Source organism: Poecilia mexicana, unplaced genomic scaffold (genome assembly GCF_051168715.1).
Source record: "Poecilia mexicana isolate PSO_F unplaced genomic scaffold, ASM5116871v1 scaffold_23, whole genome shotgun sequence".
Classification (NCBI taxonomy): Eukaryota; Metazoa; Chordata; class Actinopteri; order Cyprinodontiformes; family Poeciliidae; genus Poecilia; species Poecilia mexicana.
In genome coordinates this window covers 10,737,877-10,756,392 of record NW_028263392.1, presented here as the reverse complement: position 1 = coordinate 10,756,392, position 18,516 = coordinate 10,737,877, and the positions used below count along the sequence as shown (strand labels likewise).

At 39.3% G+C, this 18,516-nt stretch overlaps 2 protein-coding genes across 2 annotated transcripts; one reads left to right on the top strand and one right to left on the bottom strand.

Annotated features, from left to right (window-relative positions):
* Positions 1 to 77: 77 nt before the first annotated feature.
* Positions 78 to 6,824, bottom strand: LOC106931846 (protein mono-ADP-ribosyltransferase PARP11-like). The gene is made up of 8 exons (XM_015010209.2): positions 6,544 to 6,824; positions 6,319 to 6,443; positions 5,008 to 5,128; positions 4,803 to 4,878; positions 4,165 to 4,237; positions 3,708 to 3,835; positions 3,270 to 3,421; positions 78 to 3,182 (listed from the first exon to the last, which is right to left on the bottom strand). Exons 2-8 carry the CDS (start codon positions 6,433 to 6,435, stop codon positions 2,866 to 2,868), a joined length of 984 nt encoding a protein of 327 aa, XP_014865695.1. The 5' UTR covers positions 6,436 to 6,443; positions 6,544 to 6,824; the 3' UTR covers positions 78 to 2,865.
* Positions 6,825 to 7,297: 473 nt separating this feature from the next.
* LOC106931845 (sodium- and chloride-dependent GABA transporter 2-like) lies at positions 7,298 to 18,502 on the top strand. Its single transcript, XM_015010208.2, has 16 exons — positions 7,298 to 7,383; positions 7,646 to 7,842; positions 7,950 to 8,084; positions 8,995 to 9,135; positions 9,286 to 9,403; positions 10,262 to 10,309; positions 12,037 to 12,166; positions 12,798 to 12,932; positions 14,493 to 14,596; positions 14,678 to 14,802; positions 14,983 to 15,095; positions 15,187 to 15,324; positions 15,482 to 15,584; positions 17,022 to 17,122; positions 17,728 to 17,874; positions 18,000 to 18,502. Exons 2-16 carry the CDS (start codon positions 7,653 to 7,655, stop codon positions 18,171 to 18,173), a joined length of 1,902 nt encoding a protein of 633 aa, XP_014865694.2. The 5' UTR covers positions 7,298 to 7,383; positions 7,646 to 7,652; the 3' UTR covers positions 18,174 to 18,502.
* Positions 18,503 to 18,516: the final 14 nt, after the last annotated feature.

Sequence of the window (18,516 nt, the reverse complement as noted above, 5' to 3'; positions counted from 1 at the left end):
AGACTGGACTTAAATGAAAAATATGCAGTGATTCTGGTCCCAGTCGTCCTGTCTGAGAGGCTGTAAACTATAACGTATTTGATTCTGTGCTGCAAAATTTATTACGCTGTGCAACATACACACAGAAACATACAGCTGTCAATAAATCCGACTCATCCACTCAAAGCCATCGGTTATGAACTACAGCAACAGCTTTTTAACAGAAGCCAAAAATGGTCCGTTCTTATACCAGCTGGTAATACAGACAGTCATCCAAGTAACACGGCAAAAGCAATATTACATTATTAAGCAACATTATTTATTACAGTACATCCTGTGCATTCTGAAACTATTTATTCTGGTTGAACTTTTTCACATTGTGTTACCGCCACAAACTTTTATGTATTTTGAAGGAATTTTATTCGATAGAGCAACACAAAGTAGTGTTTAATTGTGAAGGGAAAGGAAATAAAACATGCTGGTTAGTTTTTCTGGAAAGTGTGGCATGTGTTTCTACTTTCCCCATTTTTAGTTTGATACTCATAAGCAAAACCATCAGGGGTCACCTAACTTTTTAATAGTAGTTCATTTATATTATTGAACAAAAAATATATCTTAAAAGGAACACAGCAGCTAAATTAAAGATAAAGCTGCAGAGAGATTTGAAGATGAGCTAGGTTAGAACGAAATCTATCATTAAAAAAAAAAATTGAAGTAATATGGCATAATTGCAAACTTATGAATCCTTTATGAAATATCAAAAAGAAAGCTGTAAAAACTATATATATATATATATATATATATATATATATATATATATGTATATATATATATATATATATCAAGCCAGCAAACAAGCACAAAGTGCTTTTACTGTTTGGCTAATATGCAAAGCACTGCAAGGAGGAAAAAAAAACAACAACACAGCACTGCTCAGTCTAAACACCTTTTCAATAGTGGAAGCTTTCCTGTAGCAGGGACTATATTGGCTGATGTGACGATAATCTGGAAGAAAACTTTTAGTAGCTGCAAAAAATTTCAGACTTGGACAAAGATCCATACGAGGACACAACATGCAGCCAGAGATGGATAGTTTAACTATGTATGACGGCCCTGTCAATTTCCAGACCCAAATTCAACTGGGAAAATGTGGTCAGACTATTTCAATCGCTCGCTGTGTTAATATAGCAGAGGCTTACCCGCAAGACTTGCCACTTTAATTTCAGCAAAACTACAAAGTCGTGACTCAAGAAGGTGAATACAAATGCATGCCACACTTCTCAGATCTCTATTGGTTAAATTTGGACAATCTGTCTCATCAGATAAAATCCCAATAAAACACATTACATCGTTATATTGTGGCAAATGGGGAAAAGTTTAAGGCGTACAGATACTTTGACGAAGCACGTTATGCTTTGTAACAGGTTAAATGTACTCCAGGTGTAAAGGTGACTCGTTTTTTTTCCCTCAGGTACAGCTGGTGATGTTCTCACACTTATAGGACTGCATTTCTAATGTGACGCTCACCTGGTCTCCGACGGACACGAACTAAGCCGCAGACCCTTAGTAACAAAATAAAAACGCAAGTTCAGTCGTCAAAACCTCTAAAGATACACTTGGGAGCTACGGACGAACATATCCATCACAAGTTTGTGTCGCGGTGACACAGTCAGGAGTAAAACCTTTCACAGAAAGGGTAAAAAGTGCACTGATGCATGGTTTAAATAACACAGAGGTAGAAGCTTATTATGAGAAGAACTCGTCAAAAGGTCACGCTTAAATAATAACGGCGACAGTAAGAGTGTTGCTTTGGATGTTATGCCATGGTGACTCATGGTGCGCTAAAGGTTTTAGGGGAAGTGTTGCCAGGAATGTCCTTGAAGGACCACTGCTGCATTACCAGTCAGAAGTTTACATACACTTATCAACGGCCTGAATGTCAACCGTTTGCTTAATTATGCGATCGGAACAGTTAATGTAAAGTTTGTGCAACACACAACTTCAATGGATTTTGATCAGACGAATCAATGTGAATAAATTGTGAGTGTGTTTTTCTTAGTGAAGGGTAAAATTATACCTAAAAGCTCAAAAGTACTACTTTCATTTTTGGCTTAACGGTCTTTAGAGAGTTGCAACACCCTAACCAATGTTCTCTTAATGGAGGTTTGGGGTAAATGGCTGAATTTTGGACACAGTCAGGCGATGAGCCAAACTCCCATCAAACTACAACTTAATAATGCTAGTTGTCCAAAGTCTATGTTTATCATTTTGAGCCGCCAATTGGGGAAAAATTTAAAATCTTTTGCTCATTAAATTCCTTGTAGTGGTATGTTGTATAATCACTCTTTCCCTAGAAAGAGAATCATCAGAAATCATCATAATCGCCACACACGGTCATGAAATTAATGCCTACAGCAGTAAACTACTGCCTACAGCAGTAAACTACTGCTAACGAATGCAGGCACTCGCAGTCCTTCGTTGTAACAAACTAACATATGAGACCACAACGTATTTTTGGTATTATAAATAGGCATATGTATGGCACTGTGGATTAAAAATAAGACGAGGGGTCAGAGTTGGAACACTGCCTTAAGTCTCCAAACTGAAGCCACTCTACGCAGACTGTGTGACAAGCAAAGTGACATATAGTACAAAACACTGCACACATGTCAGTATTTTTAACTTTTGAGCAAAGTGTGCAGAATGCCACCATTGTTTTCCGACTTTTTAAACATTTTCCAAAGGCACTTTAAAATAAAAAATAAAAAATCCAATACTCCAGTTACTCTCTGGAAGTGACGGGTTTTTTTTTTGTTTGTTTGTTTTTTTTCCCCCCCTTTCTCTCCCATTTCCACAAATCGAATCTGTTCGTCAACTCTTTCCTCATCAGTAGAACTCGATCAGATACTCTGGGTAGATCTGATTGCTGTCAAATATAACGTATATCTTTGGGTTGGCCATATCGTCCACGCAGCTGTCGTAGAAGTTGGTAAAGCTGGCGTCCTTGGAGGGCGGCCTGCAGTACATGGGATGACCGACGGTGTATTCGCCGACGAGCACTCTGGCGAGGAACATGGTTTTATAGGGCGGCTCGTTGGCAAATATAGGCGGAGCGAGTCCGTGCCTCTGCAAGGTGGTGTTGTGTTTCCCGGTCGTGTGGCAGAATTTACTGGAATATTTGGCGTCGCGGGCGAAGTAGCTCCCTGTGGGAAGGAGGATTAAACAAGATTTTAAAAATCAAACTGGTAACGACACCGGTGCGTTTAAGCGTCAGTCCAAAGGGACTGTACCTTTGCCATAAACATCGCCATGACTCCCTGTCAGACGCCAGTCAAAGTTAAACGTACAAATAGCTTGTATGTTGCTGTGTCCTGTTCCATGGAACAGCATTCGCTCTTCGATATCCAGAGTTCGCTTGACTTTTCGCAACTGCGTTTTCTTCCTTAGGGGAGAAACACAACACAGGGCATAATAACAGATTTACAGGTATGAAAGACCTTACTGTACTCGGTTAGTTTGACTCGTACTCATCAGCAAACACAAACCTAAGGTTTTCTCTCGGGTGCCGCGCAAAATCCAAATCTGTTGCTGATTCTAAAACTGCGCCTTGCTGCTTTTGTTTGTCCCCAAATTGTCTGACGGGCTAAATTTATTTAGCCAGCATATAAAAACAATAACGTCACAGTCGCAGCGGAATCGTCTGCTCACGAAAGGAAACGACACGTTACCTGCAGAAGAACTCCCACAAGTCCAAGTTCTGGATCCTCTGGATGGATTTTATTGGATGATCCATGGTCCTATCGTACAGCCTGGCGACTTCTTTGAACTCGTATGTGTCTCTGCCGAGCTGGATAAGCTGCAGAAAAACAAACAAAAATTAAAATACACATTTTTGTATTATTATTATTGCTCGTTCTTCGGCATCGACAAGTGCCATAAGGTGTTTGTGATAATCAATTGTGAAAATCATTAACATTTTTTACAGAGGTTATCTTTTTTGGACCTAAAAATGTGTTTTATTATGTGAAGCATCTTGCGTTGTGGGGGGGGGGGGTTCAGTTCATATTGAATTCAGCATATCTACATATGAATGTGTATATATATATATATATATATATATATATATATATATATATATATATATATATATATATATATATATATATATATATATATATGTCTTACCTGATAGGGCTCGTCTGTATTGATTCTCTCCCAATGACATGGCACAGGCAAAGCCAGATTGTCACAAATAAACCTTAAAGAACAATCAAGGACAGTTTTTAGCTTAAAATGAATGAGACATTACACAAAAGGGCAATTCCTCATCTAGTTTTTTTTTACATACCGTATATCACAAATTCCTTCAAATTTTTGAAGGACCACACCCAAGGGAGGGTATTACATATTTCCCAGGCACATAGTGTGATTTTGTAGCACATCCAAGCAACCATGTTGGCTTCAGTCGTACTGGAAAGGCTATATTTATCAAAAACAACTTTCAAAGAAATCTATCTTTGAATCATAGCCAAATCTTATGCTTTGAAATCAGCCTCTGTCTCTTTAAGAACCCCGTGCACCGTGTCATCACAACGATGCTTCTTCATGAGAAACTCAGGTGAGGACAAAAGGTCCAACGCAGAGTTTTAGGTAAATAGGAAGCACATTGTATGAGCGGGCATTTAGGCAACATAAAATGGCTGCAACACAAAATTTCTAAGATTTCTCCAACAAACAACCCTCTGGTGGGTATAATCTTCATGACATGGTATAAAGCTGAAGAAAGTCGATTTTGTATATTTCCTTTAAATACTAAACCTTACCGGAAGCCAGTGGCACAGTGCAGGGAGCGTTTGATTGGCCTCTGTTTTCCTGTTGTCACGTTAATCTGTCGCATAACTGGGGAGGAAAAGAATAGGTTTGAGCACTAAAGAAGCTGCAGTTTATGAAAACACACAAAGAGCTACATATGAACCGCTTCTGAGACTACTCATCTTTATTGGTAGCCTTTTAAACCATCTACGTTACCCGAGAAGTCCAGTCTGTAGGTGTATTTGGCTGTGTAGAACTCCATGACCCCTCGCTGGTTCCTGTTGTAGCACTGCTCAATCTGAGCGCTGGTCACTGAGCAGGCTGCGCTGGGATCGATCTGACAGACATCAAGACAGAACAGAGCACACCTGAACCAATCAGATGATCAACTGGAAGGAGAAAAAAAAATTACACATCCTTGGCATCAAAAGGGAATTTTACTGAAGGGTTGACTTACAATGCGTTGAAAATATATTCATACTTCTAACTTTTTTCCTCCCTTTTGTCAAGCTATTGCCTATAATCTGGTCAGACGAAACAAAGAAAAGTCAATTTTTTGGTCAAAATTCAAAGTGTGGTAAAAAACTAAAAGTGTATGCAGTATTCAGAGGGTGAAGCATAGAGGTAGCACATCTGGCTTTGTTTGTTTTTTGTTTTGTTTTTTTCTTGAAAAGGGTAAATGAAGCTAATCAGAGGTAATGGGAAGATGGATGGAGGGTAATACTGGAAGAAAACGTGTCAATAGCTGCTTGCACCAGGACAGCAACATATGATCAGAGTATGAACAGAATGTTTTACATCAGCCTAGTCAAAGGGGTTGTCCTTCCGAGTCTCAAATTTAAGCTCGTTTTAACGGGAAAAGCTGGAAAAGACAGCTCAAAACAGTTACAGCTGTAATAGTAGCGGAAAGTCAACAATGTACAAAAACACGCCACACTTTTCAGGTTTCTATTTGTAAGAAAAACAAAAAATAAAATAAAATAAATAAAAACAAAGAAGTTAATTTTATCGGTTTTGTTCCACTTCACAGCTATGTATTACTTTGTGTTGGTCTATCCAAAAGTAATACAGTGAGGTTTGTGCCTGTAATGTAAATAAAACATATTAAAGTCTAAGGATGAAGTGACATTTTTAAAAATGATTTAGGTTTAGCTGGACAAATAAAAAAATAATATGGAAATTAGATATTTTTAAGTAAAAATGTCAAGAGATGCTAATACTTTTACCACGCACTCTTCTCTCTTTTGTGGAACTATTCTGATACATTCTTAGTCTTTTTTTTTCTTTTTTTTAACAGATAAGTTGTGATTATTATTAATTTATCAAAAAGAATTAAACTTTAATTTTAAAAAATGTGCCATTTTGTGCAAATTTAACTATTTGCGAGCTTAAAATCAATTAAAAATTAAAGTTTCTCCCATTGTTTGTCGATACATTTAATCTCGCAATACACTTTTTTTCCTAGCAAAACGCTTGTGCAGTTTGAATCTATTAAAATGCATTTAAACCTGATCAAATCTAATCTACCTCGAACATGTGCCAGACTCCACATTCAGCCAAGTAGAACCAGCACCAGTTTGGCTCTGAGGTGTCCATCTCCTCAATCTCAGCGGACTCCTCGTCTGAAGATCTGATGGCTAACATTGCTAAATCTGAAATTAACACAAGCAAATAACAAAATTACGGGGAAATAACGTATGACACAGGTGGGAATGAGAGGGACTATGCGCTCATTTCATTTGTCCGACGAACCTAATGTCGACGAGTTGTGTTTAAGTCATTGTCGTGAGAGCATCCCCTGCTGTAAACAAACTCAAACAGAAAAATGCCATGTCGAGCTAGCTCTCCTTAGCGGCTGCCGCATCCGCTTTCTCTGAGCTCTGCGGGAGTTTCACCAGCTTCCAGTTTGTATTTAACTAGGCCTGTCTTCTCGAAATGTAATGCCTTCATAAATAATTAATAAGGAGGATGAAAAATCAAAGAGACGGCACGAACGTGGACGAGTAAATATCATTTTCCTTCTGGAATCCGTTGTTTACTTTTATTTCCTGAAACGTAACGCAAGCGTCAGCGCGAGAGTCAAATAAGGGGAGGGAAGGCGTGTTTGGGGAAACTAAACCCGGAGTTTGTCCTGCCAGGTACGCCATCAAAAGAGATACAGGCGTTATTTGGGAACTATTTAATTCGTTTCACAGGTTATCTTATTTTATTCTTTATCTTTTTTTTTTTAAAGGGGAAAGTATTAAAATAATTCTAGCCTGGCTCATCCTAATTGCCGTTTTCCGGCAGTTTTGTGATCTGTAACATGAAAAACACACATGAAACATCATATTAAGCGTTGCTTCAGCGACATAATGTCTTTCATCATGCAGGAAGACTTATCTGATTTAGGAATTTTAATTTACAGTCACTACTGTAAACATTTCAGCAATTAGAAGTACTATTAGAACATAATGTAACTTAATCCATCTTCTGTGGGACAGCCTCGCTTAGTCCCGTTGGACACGCCCCTTGAATAATAAGACTTGTCTTCAAACTTTGCTCAGATAAACGAGAGGGATTTTATCTTTGATGCCTACAAGAATCACACTAGTAAGTAAAAACCATATGGAAAGTTTGTTTTTGACTAACTGAAAAATTTGTGGCATATTGACATTGTGGTCATTTACTAATAGCTGTTTTGGTGAGAAATTCTGATTAGATTTTTAAAGATTGGAGATATCTGTTCTGCTTAAGAAATATCAATAAAAAGTGATCTTGATTTTGCATTTAAGCCAGTTATTTTGTGTGTGCATGTGTAAAAAGCTGGATGTGATGCAACATATGTTTCATTTCATTTTCCCTTTGCCTGTAGGGGGATTATGACAGAAGAAACAGACAAAAGGGGCTCTGCAGAAGAGCACGGGCAGGACAAACAGGATCCTGAGGAGGGGGTTCAGCCTAGGGGAAAATGGGCCAACAATATGGAGTTTATTCTCTCCATGGCTGGAGAAATAATTGGCCTTGGAAACGTTTGGCGCTTTCCCTATCTGTGCTATAAGAACGGAGGAGGTAAGGGGGTGGGGGTGGTTGTGTTTGCGAAACACGTCCATAATCAGAAAGGATTAAACAATTTCCTGAAAATAATCTGATTTCCTCATGAGAGTCTGTGATTCTAGGGGTCTTTCTCATCCCCTACTGTGTGTTCCTTTTCTGCTGTGGCATCCCTGTGTTTTTCCTGGAGACTGCGTTGGGCCAGTACACCAGTGAGGGCGGGGTGACCGCCTGGAGGAAAATCTGTCCCATGTTCGAGGGTAAAAAAGCAGACATACAGAAGAAGTGATCAACCTTTGACAATAGCTGCTTTGTGCCGTCTCTGTCAATCTCTCTCTTTTTTTTGATTACCAAAGAGCGATACAATGTGATACAGAGCCTTTCAAGGGAGCTAATATCCTTTGAACTTTTACACAGTGCAACCACAAACTTCATGGTCTTTTGTTTACCAACTCAAAGAAGCACATCATTTTGAAGTGGAAGGGAAAAAGTGGCGTTCTTGTAAGATGAGAACAAAGATTGAACTTTTTGGCCTACATCTAAACCTCTGAGACTGCACACAGCCATTAACATATTACGTCTCCGTGAAACACGGTGGTGGCCAGATGATGCTGTTGGGAAGATTTTCTTCAGCAGGTGCAGGAAAGCTGGTTGGGCTTGTTAGAGGCTACAAAAGGCTTGAATGTGGGATTGAGCTACGCATGTTTTTCCAAATAAGAACCTGAAAAGTTTGACTTGAATGTATACCCTCCGTTCTGTAGAGAAAAATATTCCCTGCAGCATAATGATGCCGCCGCGTGTTTCACCAGCTTTGTGGGTGCCTTATTTAGTGGGATGCATTAAAACGAACGCCACCCTTTTATGATTTGTCTCTTATTGTTGTGCTGCTTTTGTTGCTTTATCCAATAAAGCCTCGATGAATTTCATGTTAGTCTGCGTTTTGAACTTGACAAATTGCAGCACGTTGTGAGCGGGCCATTTCGTTGGTAGTTTATTGTTCATAACTAGTGCCAACATGCAATCATCTTAAAATGCAGAGCAACTAGTCGTAACCCTTGTGAAATCAGAACAGCGTTCTCAAGATCAAACTGTATTCCAAAAAAAAAGAAAGAAAAAAAAAACAGAAAAAAAACACCCACTTACTGTGTGAAAAATTCACTTTCCCTGCAGGGGTGGGGATTGCGTCCCAGGTGATTGTGATCTATTTGAACATCTATTACATTGTGGTTTTGGCTTGGGCTATCTTCTACCTAATAAACTCTTTCAAGAGCCCCCTGCCTTGGTCTTCATGTGCAAACCCGTGGAACACTGGTAAGGAAAAAATAAGTGATGCCTCTTTAAACACATGTGTATTCACTTAGAAGAAAAGGACATGTTCCTCCAAATCTTTTTTCTCACACATGAAGTAACCTCTCCTTTTTTCTTTTCTTTTCTTTTTTTTTGATAACATTTACTGAACAGATTTTTGCTTTAGTCGACCTGGCTTGTTTGCCAACCCTGAGCTTTTTAATAAAGATTCCAACTGGTCGTTTCTGCACAACATCTCCTCAAATGGCTACGAAGACGACTTCGGTAACTTGTAAGTTGCATCTCTGTGCTCCCTGAAGTTTTTGTCAGTGAGACTGAAACTGGAGAATGAAATCGAAGACTGACAATGGTGAGATTAATGATGTGTTGGAACATGAGGGGACACACCCATCCTTTTCTGTTTTGAGCATAGGAAGTCATTTTGATAAGCCTCCAAGTTGGGATTACAAATAAATTTGAAGTAATATATTCGAAGGGCTTGCAAGGAAGAGTCTTATAGTTCTAGACAGAAGGTACGATTACTGGTAAGCACAGGATAAAAAAAGGTATTTAAATTAAATGACAAAAGTTTCTTCAGTCAGTTTGAACCTTCATTATCTTTGGAAGAGAATATTGTTGATGCATGAATTGAACAAATAAACCAACTCCTGTGTTTCTGAAAAAAAAAGAAAAAAAAAAGATATATATATATATATATATATATATATATTTTTTTTTTTTTTTTTTTTTTTGATTGGTTGGTTTAGCAGTATTCCCTTCTCACCACACTACAAAAATGCCAGAACTATATAGTTTAGCCAGAACTATATTGCTTTATCAATATAGTTCTGGCTATAGAAATACGTAGCCAGATATACTATAGAACTTCTAATATCTCTTCAACATTAGAAGGAGATCTTCTGGATTACATGATTACTGCAGCACAAATCTTCTCTGATGTTTGCTATGGAGGTAACAGGAAGGCCCAAGGAACCGCTTTTAATTAGTCAGCAGAGAATTTAAAAAAAGAAACGGCCTTACTGTTGCACAGGCCTAAATTTTTTGAGCCACAATTCAAATTTGTTTTGATTAAATGTGGTTTGCTATTCTTAATATTCATGTTTCTTTTTGTTGTTGTTTTTTTTTCCAGCAATGAAACTTTTTTGAAAGTCAGCTCCCCAGAGGAGGAGTTCTGGGAGTAAGTAACAAACCTAAATGCACTTCATCTGAATGTTTTCCCACTTTCCCGTAGCTTTGTATTCATTCTGCAATGATAGTGAGTTATACCGATAAATCAAAATGTTCAGTCACTGTCACCAGACTCTGAACATTGCTCTCCTCATCAACAGTCTTGATAGGTAGTTCTGCTCACTCAAATAGGAGACGTCGGCACTGACAAAGCTCCAGGCGTCAACAGTGGCAGCTAGCAGTAACGTGATCTAAATGCTCAGTGCAAACTCATTTTCTTGTACTCAATAAAAAAAAGAAAAGTATGCAGTGTTCTGGGAACATGAATGGTTTGCATAATTGAAAAAGGTCTCCTATGCATGAAATAATTTGTCATTATCAGAAGTTTTGGGAAATTCAGAGAATTAAAGTGCAACAGCTTCAATAGTCTGCATCTTGAAAACGTATATTAGTCGTTTCAAACTGCTCAACTGCAACTGGTGGTTGATTTTGGCAAGAGCATTAAGATTTTGTGAAATGACCAAAATGTCATGGTTGAGGCAGAGGCAGCAAGTAGATGATGAAAGTTTACTAAAAATGATTAACAAAAACATACACAAAAAAAAAAAAATCACAGGAACACAGGGAGCCAGAGTAGAACAACAGAAACCAGGAACAAAAAGCCAGCTGGGTATCAACGAGGAAATAACAGAATATAATAGGAGGAACCAGTGAGGAGTGAGAGGATGAAAGGTGTGTAAGTACTGGGAGAGTGAATACGGGAACAAAAGATGTGGGCTAATTAACTAACAGGTTGCAGGTGTGAGGGGAGAGAGCTGAGAAGCAAGAGAGAGAGCGAGAGAAATTGACACAGTTGGCGAGGGAGCGTATACTGGGGACTAGGAAATTCATCTAACATAAAAGAATAACTAGGCACAAGACACAATTAAACATAATAAACTGGAATCACTACACGACTAAACAAACAAGGTTAATCTAATCAAACAAAGAAACTAAGCATCACAGAAATAAAAAAAAAGGATATATTGTACCACTGTGTTGCTTTACTTAAACAAAAATAACTAGTTACAATAAAAGTTTGTTGGTCACCGCTTGTCCCCGGCTGATTCACACATTTGAAGCATGAGAAAATCGCTCCCGTTTCATCATCGGCGTGCTGAACTCCCGTTGACGTCCCTCAGCAGCAGCAGCTCTTAATTCTTTCCTCAAATCATGAGGTCAGTTTGACGCTCAGTGTGCCGCATTAGAATGCGAAGCCAACGGGAGGCGAAACAAAGTCATCCAAAGTCAACAAAGAAACCGAGCCACTTGCATTCCTTAGCAACAGCAAGAGACTCTTGATAAATTTTTAGCTCGCAACTTTGATTAACTGTTTGCTTTTCACCTTGTTATTTTTAAAAACTTCGAAACTGAGACGCTGCTCTTCACGTGATCGTCTCCTGATTTGTCGAGTTGGGAAATCCTTTAGATGTGATGGGAAAAATATGTTGTTTTTTGTTTGTTTTTTTCGAGCCCCTGTGAGTTTACTGCACAAAATAAAGTATTCCACGACAAACGTGACATAATTTATACAGCAGTATTCAGAGGGAGAGCTTTGGAGATTTATTTAGGGTCATGGGTGAATGCGTGGAAACATCAAAAAGATAAAAAGCTTTTTTGACAAACTCACTGGCATCTGCATCGTTTTTTGCTCTGTTTATGATTAAATAATCGGTTGCGTTTTTCTTTTCTGCACAGAAACCGTGTGTTGAGAATGTCACATGACAGTGGTTTGGGTGATGTCCACTGGGAGCTGGCTCTGTGTCTCCTGTTTGCGTGGGTGATATGTTACTTCTGCATCTGGAAGGGAATCAAAACGACCGGAAAGGCAAGCGACTTCGTTTGGATTTAATTCAGAACGTTGCGTCAGGGTGTCAAAGCACACAGCAGCTCCCTTTAACCTCCCTCCTTAATAATTCATTTGCCTTTCTGCCATAGAACTAGATTCCTCATAATTCACAGTCGTTTTATATGAAGCAGAAACGAATGAAACTCAGAAAATCCAAGTACATTTACATTTATTTATTGCTATGAATACTTAAAGACACAGGCAGTCAATTAAAAGTAAACTCCTCACTGTGATATTATACTACATCAGTGAAATGTGAGTTAAATCTTCTAGGGTTCGGTCTGCAGTTATAACAAAGACACTTTCACCAGCAACATCCAATGAAAAAAGCTTTAATATTCCACTACGGTACAGCCTGAGGGCACAACAGCAAGAGAAAGAACAGGCTGTCAGAAGCTTTCAGCAGTTTAAAGTTCAGGAAGCGATGCTTTAACACGACTGATGTTTTCCACTTCTGTAACTTTGGCTAAAGAGACATCTTGTTTTCCTAACCAGGTGCAAGTGTACCGACTGTTTTCCCACTTGAGCAAATCAATAAACATATACTTATACATACCAATTTACCTACTTGCTTTAATAAACTGGTAATATCCTTTTTTTTTTTTCGTAGGTTGTGTACTTCACTGCTACATTCCCGTACCTGATGCTGTTCATCCTGTTTGTCCGTGGAGTGACGCTCCCAGGAGCATCAGACGGCCTCAAGTATTACCTCAAACCTGACTTCAGCAAGCTCGCTGATCCTGACGTAAGGAATGACTCTTGTAAATTGCTGCTTTTTAATTTTTACAAAGTTTGTTTGTCTCTGAAGCAAAATTCCAAGCAGAAATTTCAAGAGGCACAGCAATCCCACGGTCCGCACTGAAGCACAGTCCTGTTCTGTTCCGAACACACACGCATCCCTTTGTTGGATTCCACTCCGCTTAACGGGATAACTCAACATCTTGTTATCCCATAACGCCCACTTCTTTCTTTTTTTTTTTTTTTTTTTTGCTGACTATCTTTTCCTGTTCTGAGACTTGGTCAGAAGATGGAAAGCGAACCCGGTATCCTCTTCACTTGCAGAAATATGCGGCGGCAACGTAAACATTCTGGAGTAAAAAAAAGTCAGTTTTTGGGAGTTCAGAAACATGTTGTGAGGCTTAGCCCAGCATCCCCCTTAAAATGGATAAATGCCGTTATCCATTTTTGGCAAAAAAAAAAAAAAAAAAAAAAAACAGCCAAAAACTTAGATATTTTAGCTGCTCAAACAAAAGTGTTCCTTGTATAGCTTGATAAAATATTATTTCATTGTATTTTGATTATAATGACTTAAAGCTAATGGAATCCCAAAGTACGTTGTCTTAGAAAATTAGACTGGAAGACTAATTTGTAATCCAGAAATGTCAGTTGTAGCAGACATGCACATGGTCATGTAAAGATCTCTTGTATTCACAAATATGGATGTGACACTATGGGAACACTCAATAGGAATCAATGATTGAAGAAGGAAGTCCCTGATTACAAAAGAAAACAACTATTTGGCACCAAGATAATGCTGACAAGACTAATCATTGGAAAACGCCTTTAAAAGCTGCATGTATGTTTTTTTGGGCTATTGGTCAAATTTGGGGGGGGGGGGGGGAAACACTGCAATCGCATTAAGAATGTAAGCAAAAGTTCTGTGTAACTGAGCACATTTACGCAATGCCAGATGTTCACAAAAAAAAAAAAAAAAAAAAAACCAGACTGGTCTTCTGAGCCTCACTTTATCAAACAAGCATGTGTTTTTGCTTGAACCGCCCCGGAAATTGTGATTGAGTTCTGGCCTGTATCTGGCATGTGCTGATTGTAAGAATGTGTGTTCCTGTCACTGTGCCTGTGTGAATCTGTAACGAAGGGAAGCAGAAAGCATTTGGTCCGGGGTTGCGTTTGAAAAGAAAGACAGCTGATGCTTTGTGCAGCGGCAAATTTGAGGATCTTTAGTTACAGATTTAGACTCCCCATTTTGACCCTAAGGCAAGGAAATCGCTAAGCCCGTTGTGAATGCTTAAGAAAGGGTCTGTACATTGCTTTGGAAACTCGCCAGTTCTATGGTGTGATGTTCAAGAGCTTCGGAGCCGTCACTATTAACCAGATGCTGGCAGAGAAAACAGACAGAAAACAGACAACAACACAACACAAGTTCAGTGCTGTGTTGAAATACGTCGACTTTGTGGTTGTAATGTCACAAAAGTTGAAACTGTAAAAACTGTATCACTGCAAATTAATGTCAACATGTGGCCCCTAAAAATCTTTAAACTATTCCCCCCACCCCAATCCTCTCCAGGTGTGGCGTGACGCGGGGACGCAGGTCTTCTTTTCCTACGCCGTGTGTCAAGGAGTCCTGACGGCTCTGGGAAGCTACAACAAGTACAACAACAACTGCTACAAGTCAGTGTTGTCGCACCCAAACATCGTTTAACATTCGTGCGCTGTAACGTCGCTCGCCTAACTTTCCGGCTGTGTTCGCAGGGACTGCTTGGCGCTGTGTTGTCTGAACAGCGCGACTAGTATCTTCGCCGGCTTCGCCGTCTTTTCCATAATTGGATTCATGGCTCACGACCTCAACATTCCCATAAGCGACGTTACAGCCGGCGGTGAGCCGACTCCGCCTCTCCCACACCATCTGTTACTCTTCTTCCCCAACACTTTACTGGCAGTGTGTCTGCCATAAATTAGGCAATAGTTGAAATCCTTAGCTGTGGCAGTGAGCAATGATCTCCACAAGATGGCACCCTTTTTTAAGAGATTAAAATGTGTGCTGTTCTCCCCTGCAGGTCCTGGTTTGGCCTTCATCGCCTATCCCAGGGCTCTGTCGCTGCTTCCCGGTTCATCCTTCTGGGCCGTGCTCTTCTTCCTGATGATTCTCTTCCTGGGTCTCGACAGTCAGGTATTGCACTCATTGGAGTCGTGCGCTATAGCTACAGGCCACCCACATCGTCGCTGTTAGTAAGCCTGTAAATACAATGTTCACCTCACAGTTTGTGTGTGTGGAGAGCCTGGCCACAGCCATCACGGACCTGTTCCCAAGTCGTCTGAGGAGACCGGGCGCCAGGGAGATCCTGGTCCTGGTCATTGCAGTTGCTTGCTTCCTGTTGGGGCTGCCGTTTGTCACAGAGGTGAGCTGAATGCTAAATATCAGCACTGTTTGTCCAGTACGTTTTCTTTTCCCCTAATTGAGAGGAACGGAGGTGACGTAGGAATGCTAATGGATGACTATTGAGGTGTTCATTTGTCACATCTCCCCTGTTCTTAATGACTGGACTCCATTTTCAGGGAGGGATAGGTCTGTTCCGTATCGTCGACACCTTTGGTCCAAGTGGAACCAGCCTCCTCCTCATTGCTTGTGCAGAGACCCTTGTTGTTTCCTGGATTTATGGTAAGTCTCTGGCTGGCAACATTTGCATAATGATCGATTAATTTGCGCAGTAAATTAATCGATTTACAGATACTCTGTATGCTTCTCCATATTAACTTGTTCAATGAAAAACTTATGTAGCTGCATGGATTAAAATGAGTCCTACATATCAGTCATGGCAAAAACAAAAAAAACAACCAAAAAAATATTGTCATCTGAGGGCAATGAGATGAATGGTTTAAGTTATTCATTTTTTTTTAGAAATTTCACAAAAGATTTTTGTGTTTGAAGGTTAAAATCAGAGGATTTATTTTAATCACCTCGTTTCTTTGCAAGCTGCATAAGATTCTAGCAGCCTGAGTACTTTGAGGTAAAGCCCCCTAGTTTTATTGCACTGCAGTAGATTTAGAGCATAAATATATAGTATGTTTTAACAGCTTCTCTTCAAAACTAGCAACCCACCTGCTTGTATCATACATCGTTTTGAAACAGCATTACCTTAGACTGAACTTTTGTGCACTTTTTAGGTTCCACTTCTCGACTATTAGTGTTTTTGCCAATATAGATCTTTCCAAGCAGACTTTTTCCTTCCTTTTTAACCAAGTCCACCATCTTTGCCTTGATATTTAACACTTGGCAAGTCCTTAATAACAAGGTGCTAGCTCAATGGATTTAGACTGGTCCTCGTTTCTTCACCTCTTGGTGCTCAGATAATCTATTTATTTAAATGTCTTTCTATAAGGAATCTATTGCTATGCATCAGCTGATGTATTCCTCTTCTAAAAATCTCATTCTGCAAACCTAGCGGGCGGCATTTCATTTCCAAAATAACTTCCTTCACGGAAACTGCAAACTGATGAAATCGATCAGATTCTGCAGCGGCTTTCTTCCCTCAGTTTGAGATATTTGGCCGCTTGATTTACCCCTTTCCAGTCCTACGCTTTTTCTTAGCACGCGCAGAAATATTCTCTCATCTAAATCTAAACGAGAGCCCCCTCAGTTTCCTTCACCGCAGAGATGTAAAGACGTCTCGGGGTTGATTACTGCATCGCTTATCGAGTGTGCCGTTTGCAGAAAAACAATCTGCGGACGTTGCTCCATTCAGACGATCTCTAATATCAGTTTCCCTCCCTTTTCTAATGTCTCTGCTTCTCTCTACGGCAGCTTGAAGCAAGCAGCTCTTATGTCAAATTCCCATTTTCCTCATCCCCCCGCCATTGGCACGATTTCTCGGGAAGTCGTTTTTTTCCTCATTTTGGGTGGCAATTCGCTGTAAATTGGCAAGACGTGGACGTGCATTTTAATGTCCCAATAAATCCGGTCCATAATTACACTTTAGTATTTGGTGGGGTTTTTTTTTATACATGTATATTCTCAGCACCATGTTTAAAATCAGTAGTGTTTGAAAGTTTGAAGGTGGACAGATATTCCCTTCATCCTCCACTTATCACTTTGTAGGTGCGGATCGTTTCTATGACAACATTGAGGATATGATTGGGTACAGACCGTCCCCGGTTCTAAAGTACTGCTGGATGTTTGTGACCCCACTCATATGTGTGGTGAGTTTTCTTTTATATGTGCATTTCTATTTTTCATGCCAGATTGCACTCCTTTTCTACCCTATGCTATTTCTGAACGGATTTTAATTCCCATCTCATGTTTTGCTTATTGTATTCAATACCAGAAAACAGTCATGTAAAACTTAAACATTACTGAGTTTGTTTTAACGATACCTTTATTTTGTAACATGGGGTTAATAATTACTAAAATGATCTGTGAACAAGACTCCATAACTGCCAGTAAAAACTAAAAAATAATTTTAGAGATGCACCAATTAGAATTTTATGGCCAATTTCTTGTATAAAGTTTTGAAGTATCGATACTGCTTTTAGTCAATTTTAAATTGTCTTCAGGAACTATAATATAGAAAGATTTAAGAACATCATTTGAAATATATTTTAGCAGAAGTTGTGAGCAAACAGTTGGCTTAAAACAGGTTTTATAATTACTTCTAAAATAAAGAGACAACATGACTCTCGACTTGATATTTTTTTACACTCGATTTTGGTCATTTAGTTTTAAAATGTGTCTCTTCTACCTTCCTCTTGCATCTGGCTGTGCTACAGTCCAGATCCTAACTTGTGTTGTTTTTCTCAAATCCAAGGTTACAATGCTGTACAACTTGGCAAAAGACAGCCCACTGGGTGTGTACAGTGAACTGTTTGGATCGTCGGCCTCTACAATAGCTGCTCTACTAATTGCAACTCCACTATTGTGCATTCCGGCGTATATTTTCGTCGCTCTGTGCAGGGTGAGTAAACGCACACCCACGTTCGACGAAGGTTACGTCGTACCGAAAGGGTCGAAAGTTGGATTTCGAAATGTTTCGTGAAACATCTCTACACAATTCAATGACGTTTCCCTTCCCACTGTAAGGACCCAAACAACATGACCACACCGTCTAAAGACCTGCGACAGGTTTCCCCCGATAAGCCGGTTCTGACGATGTGCAACCTGGTCATCTTTCAAGCACAACGGCGGCCAAACAGAAATCCGGAGGAAAGAAACATGAAGATGGCGGAGGAATTGACATCGTTTGGCATTGATTGATGATAATAAGTCTGTATTTCATAATAAAATATTGCCAATATTTTATTAATGTGCAAACATTTGAGGGAGACTTGTCTGTTATCCAAATGAAATATTCACCTTATGTTTATATCCAGTTGGCTTTACTCCCACAAGCCTGCATAAATGAACTAAAAAGTGTTTTATGACATTTATTATATATAATTAAAGGGCATGTATATAATAATTCTCACATTGTTTCCTAGTCAAGTGTATTCAAACTGACTAGTTATATTAATCTGCAATGGTCTGGTGACCTGTCCAGCATGTATCCCGACCCTCACGCAAATTAAAATTTATGAAACTTTTGATTTTTTGTTGTTGT

Bases quoted from the DNA above. Each gene is read 5' to 3' on its own strand.
- LOC106931846 (XM_015010209.2), bottom strand. From the start codon at position 6,435: ATGTTAGCCATCAGATCTTCAGACGAGGAGTCCGCTGAGATTGAGGAG. The intron at 4,879-5,007 runs GTAACGTAGATG...TTTCCTCCCCAG, and splicing joins CTACAGACTGGACTTCTCGG to TTATGCGACAGATTAACGTG. The intron at 3,422-3,707 runs GTAACGTGTCGT...TTCTCCCCTAAG, and splicing joins TTGTGGGAGTTCTTCTGCAG to GAAGAAAACGCAGTTGCGAA.
- LOC106931845 (XM_015010208.2), top strand. From the start codon at position 7,653: ATGACAGAAGAAACAGACAAAAGGGGCTCTGCAGAAGAGCACGGGCAG. The intron at 9,136-9,285 runs GTAAGGAAAAAA...TTTACTGAACAG, and splicing joins TGCAAACCCGTGGAACACTG to ATTTTTGCTTTAGTCGACCT. The intron at 10,310-12,036 runs GTAAGTAACAAA...TTTTCTGCACAG, and splicing joins CCAGAGGAGGAGTTCTGGGA to AAACCGTGTGTTGAGAATGT.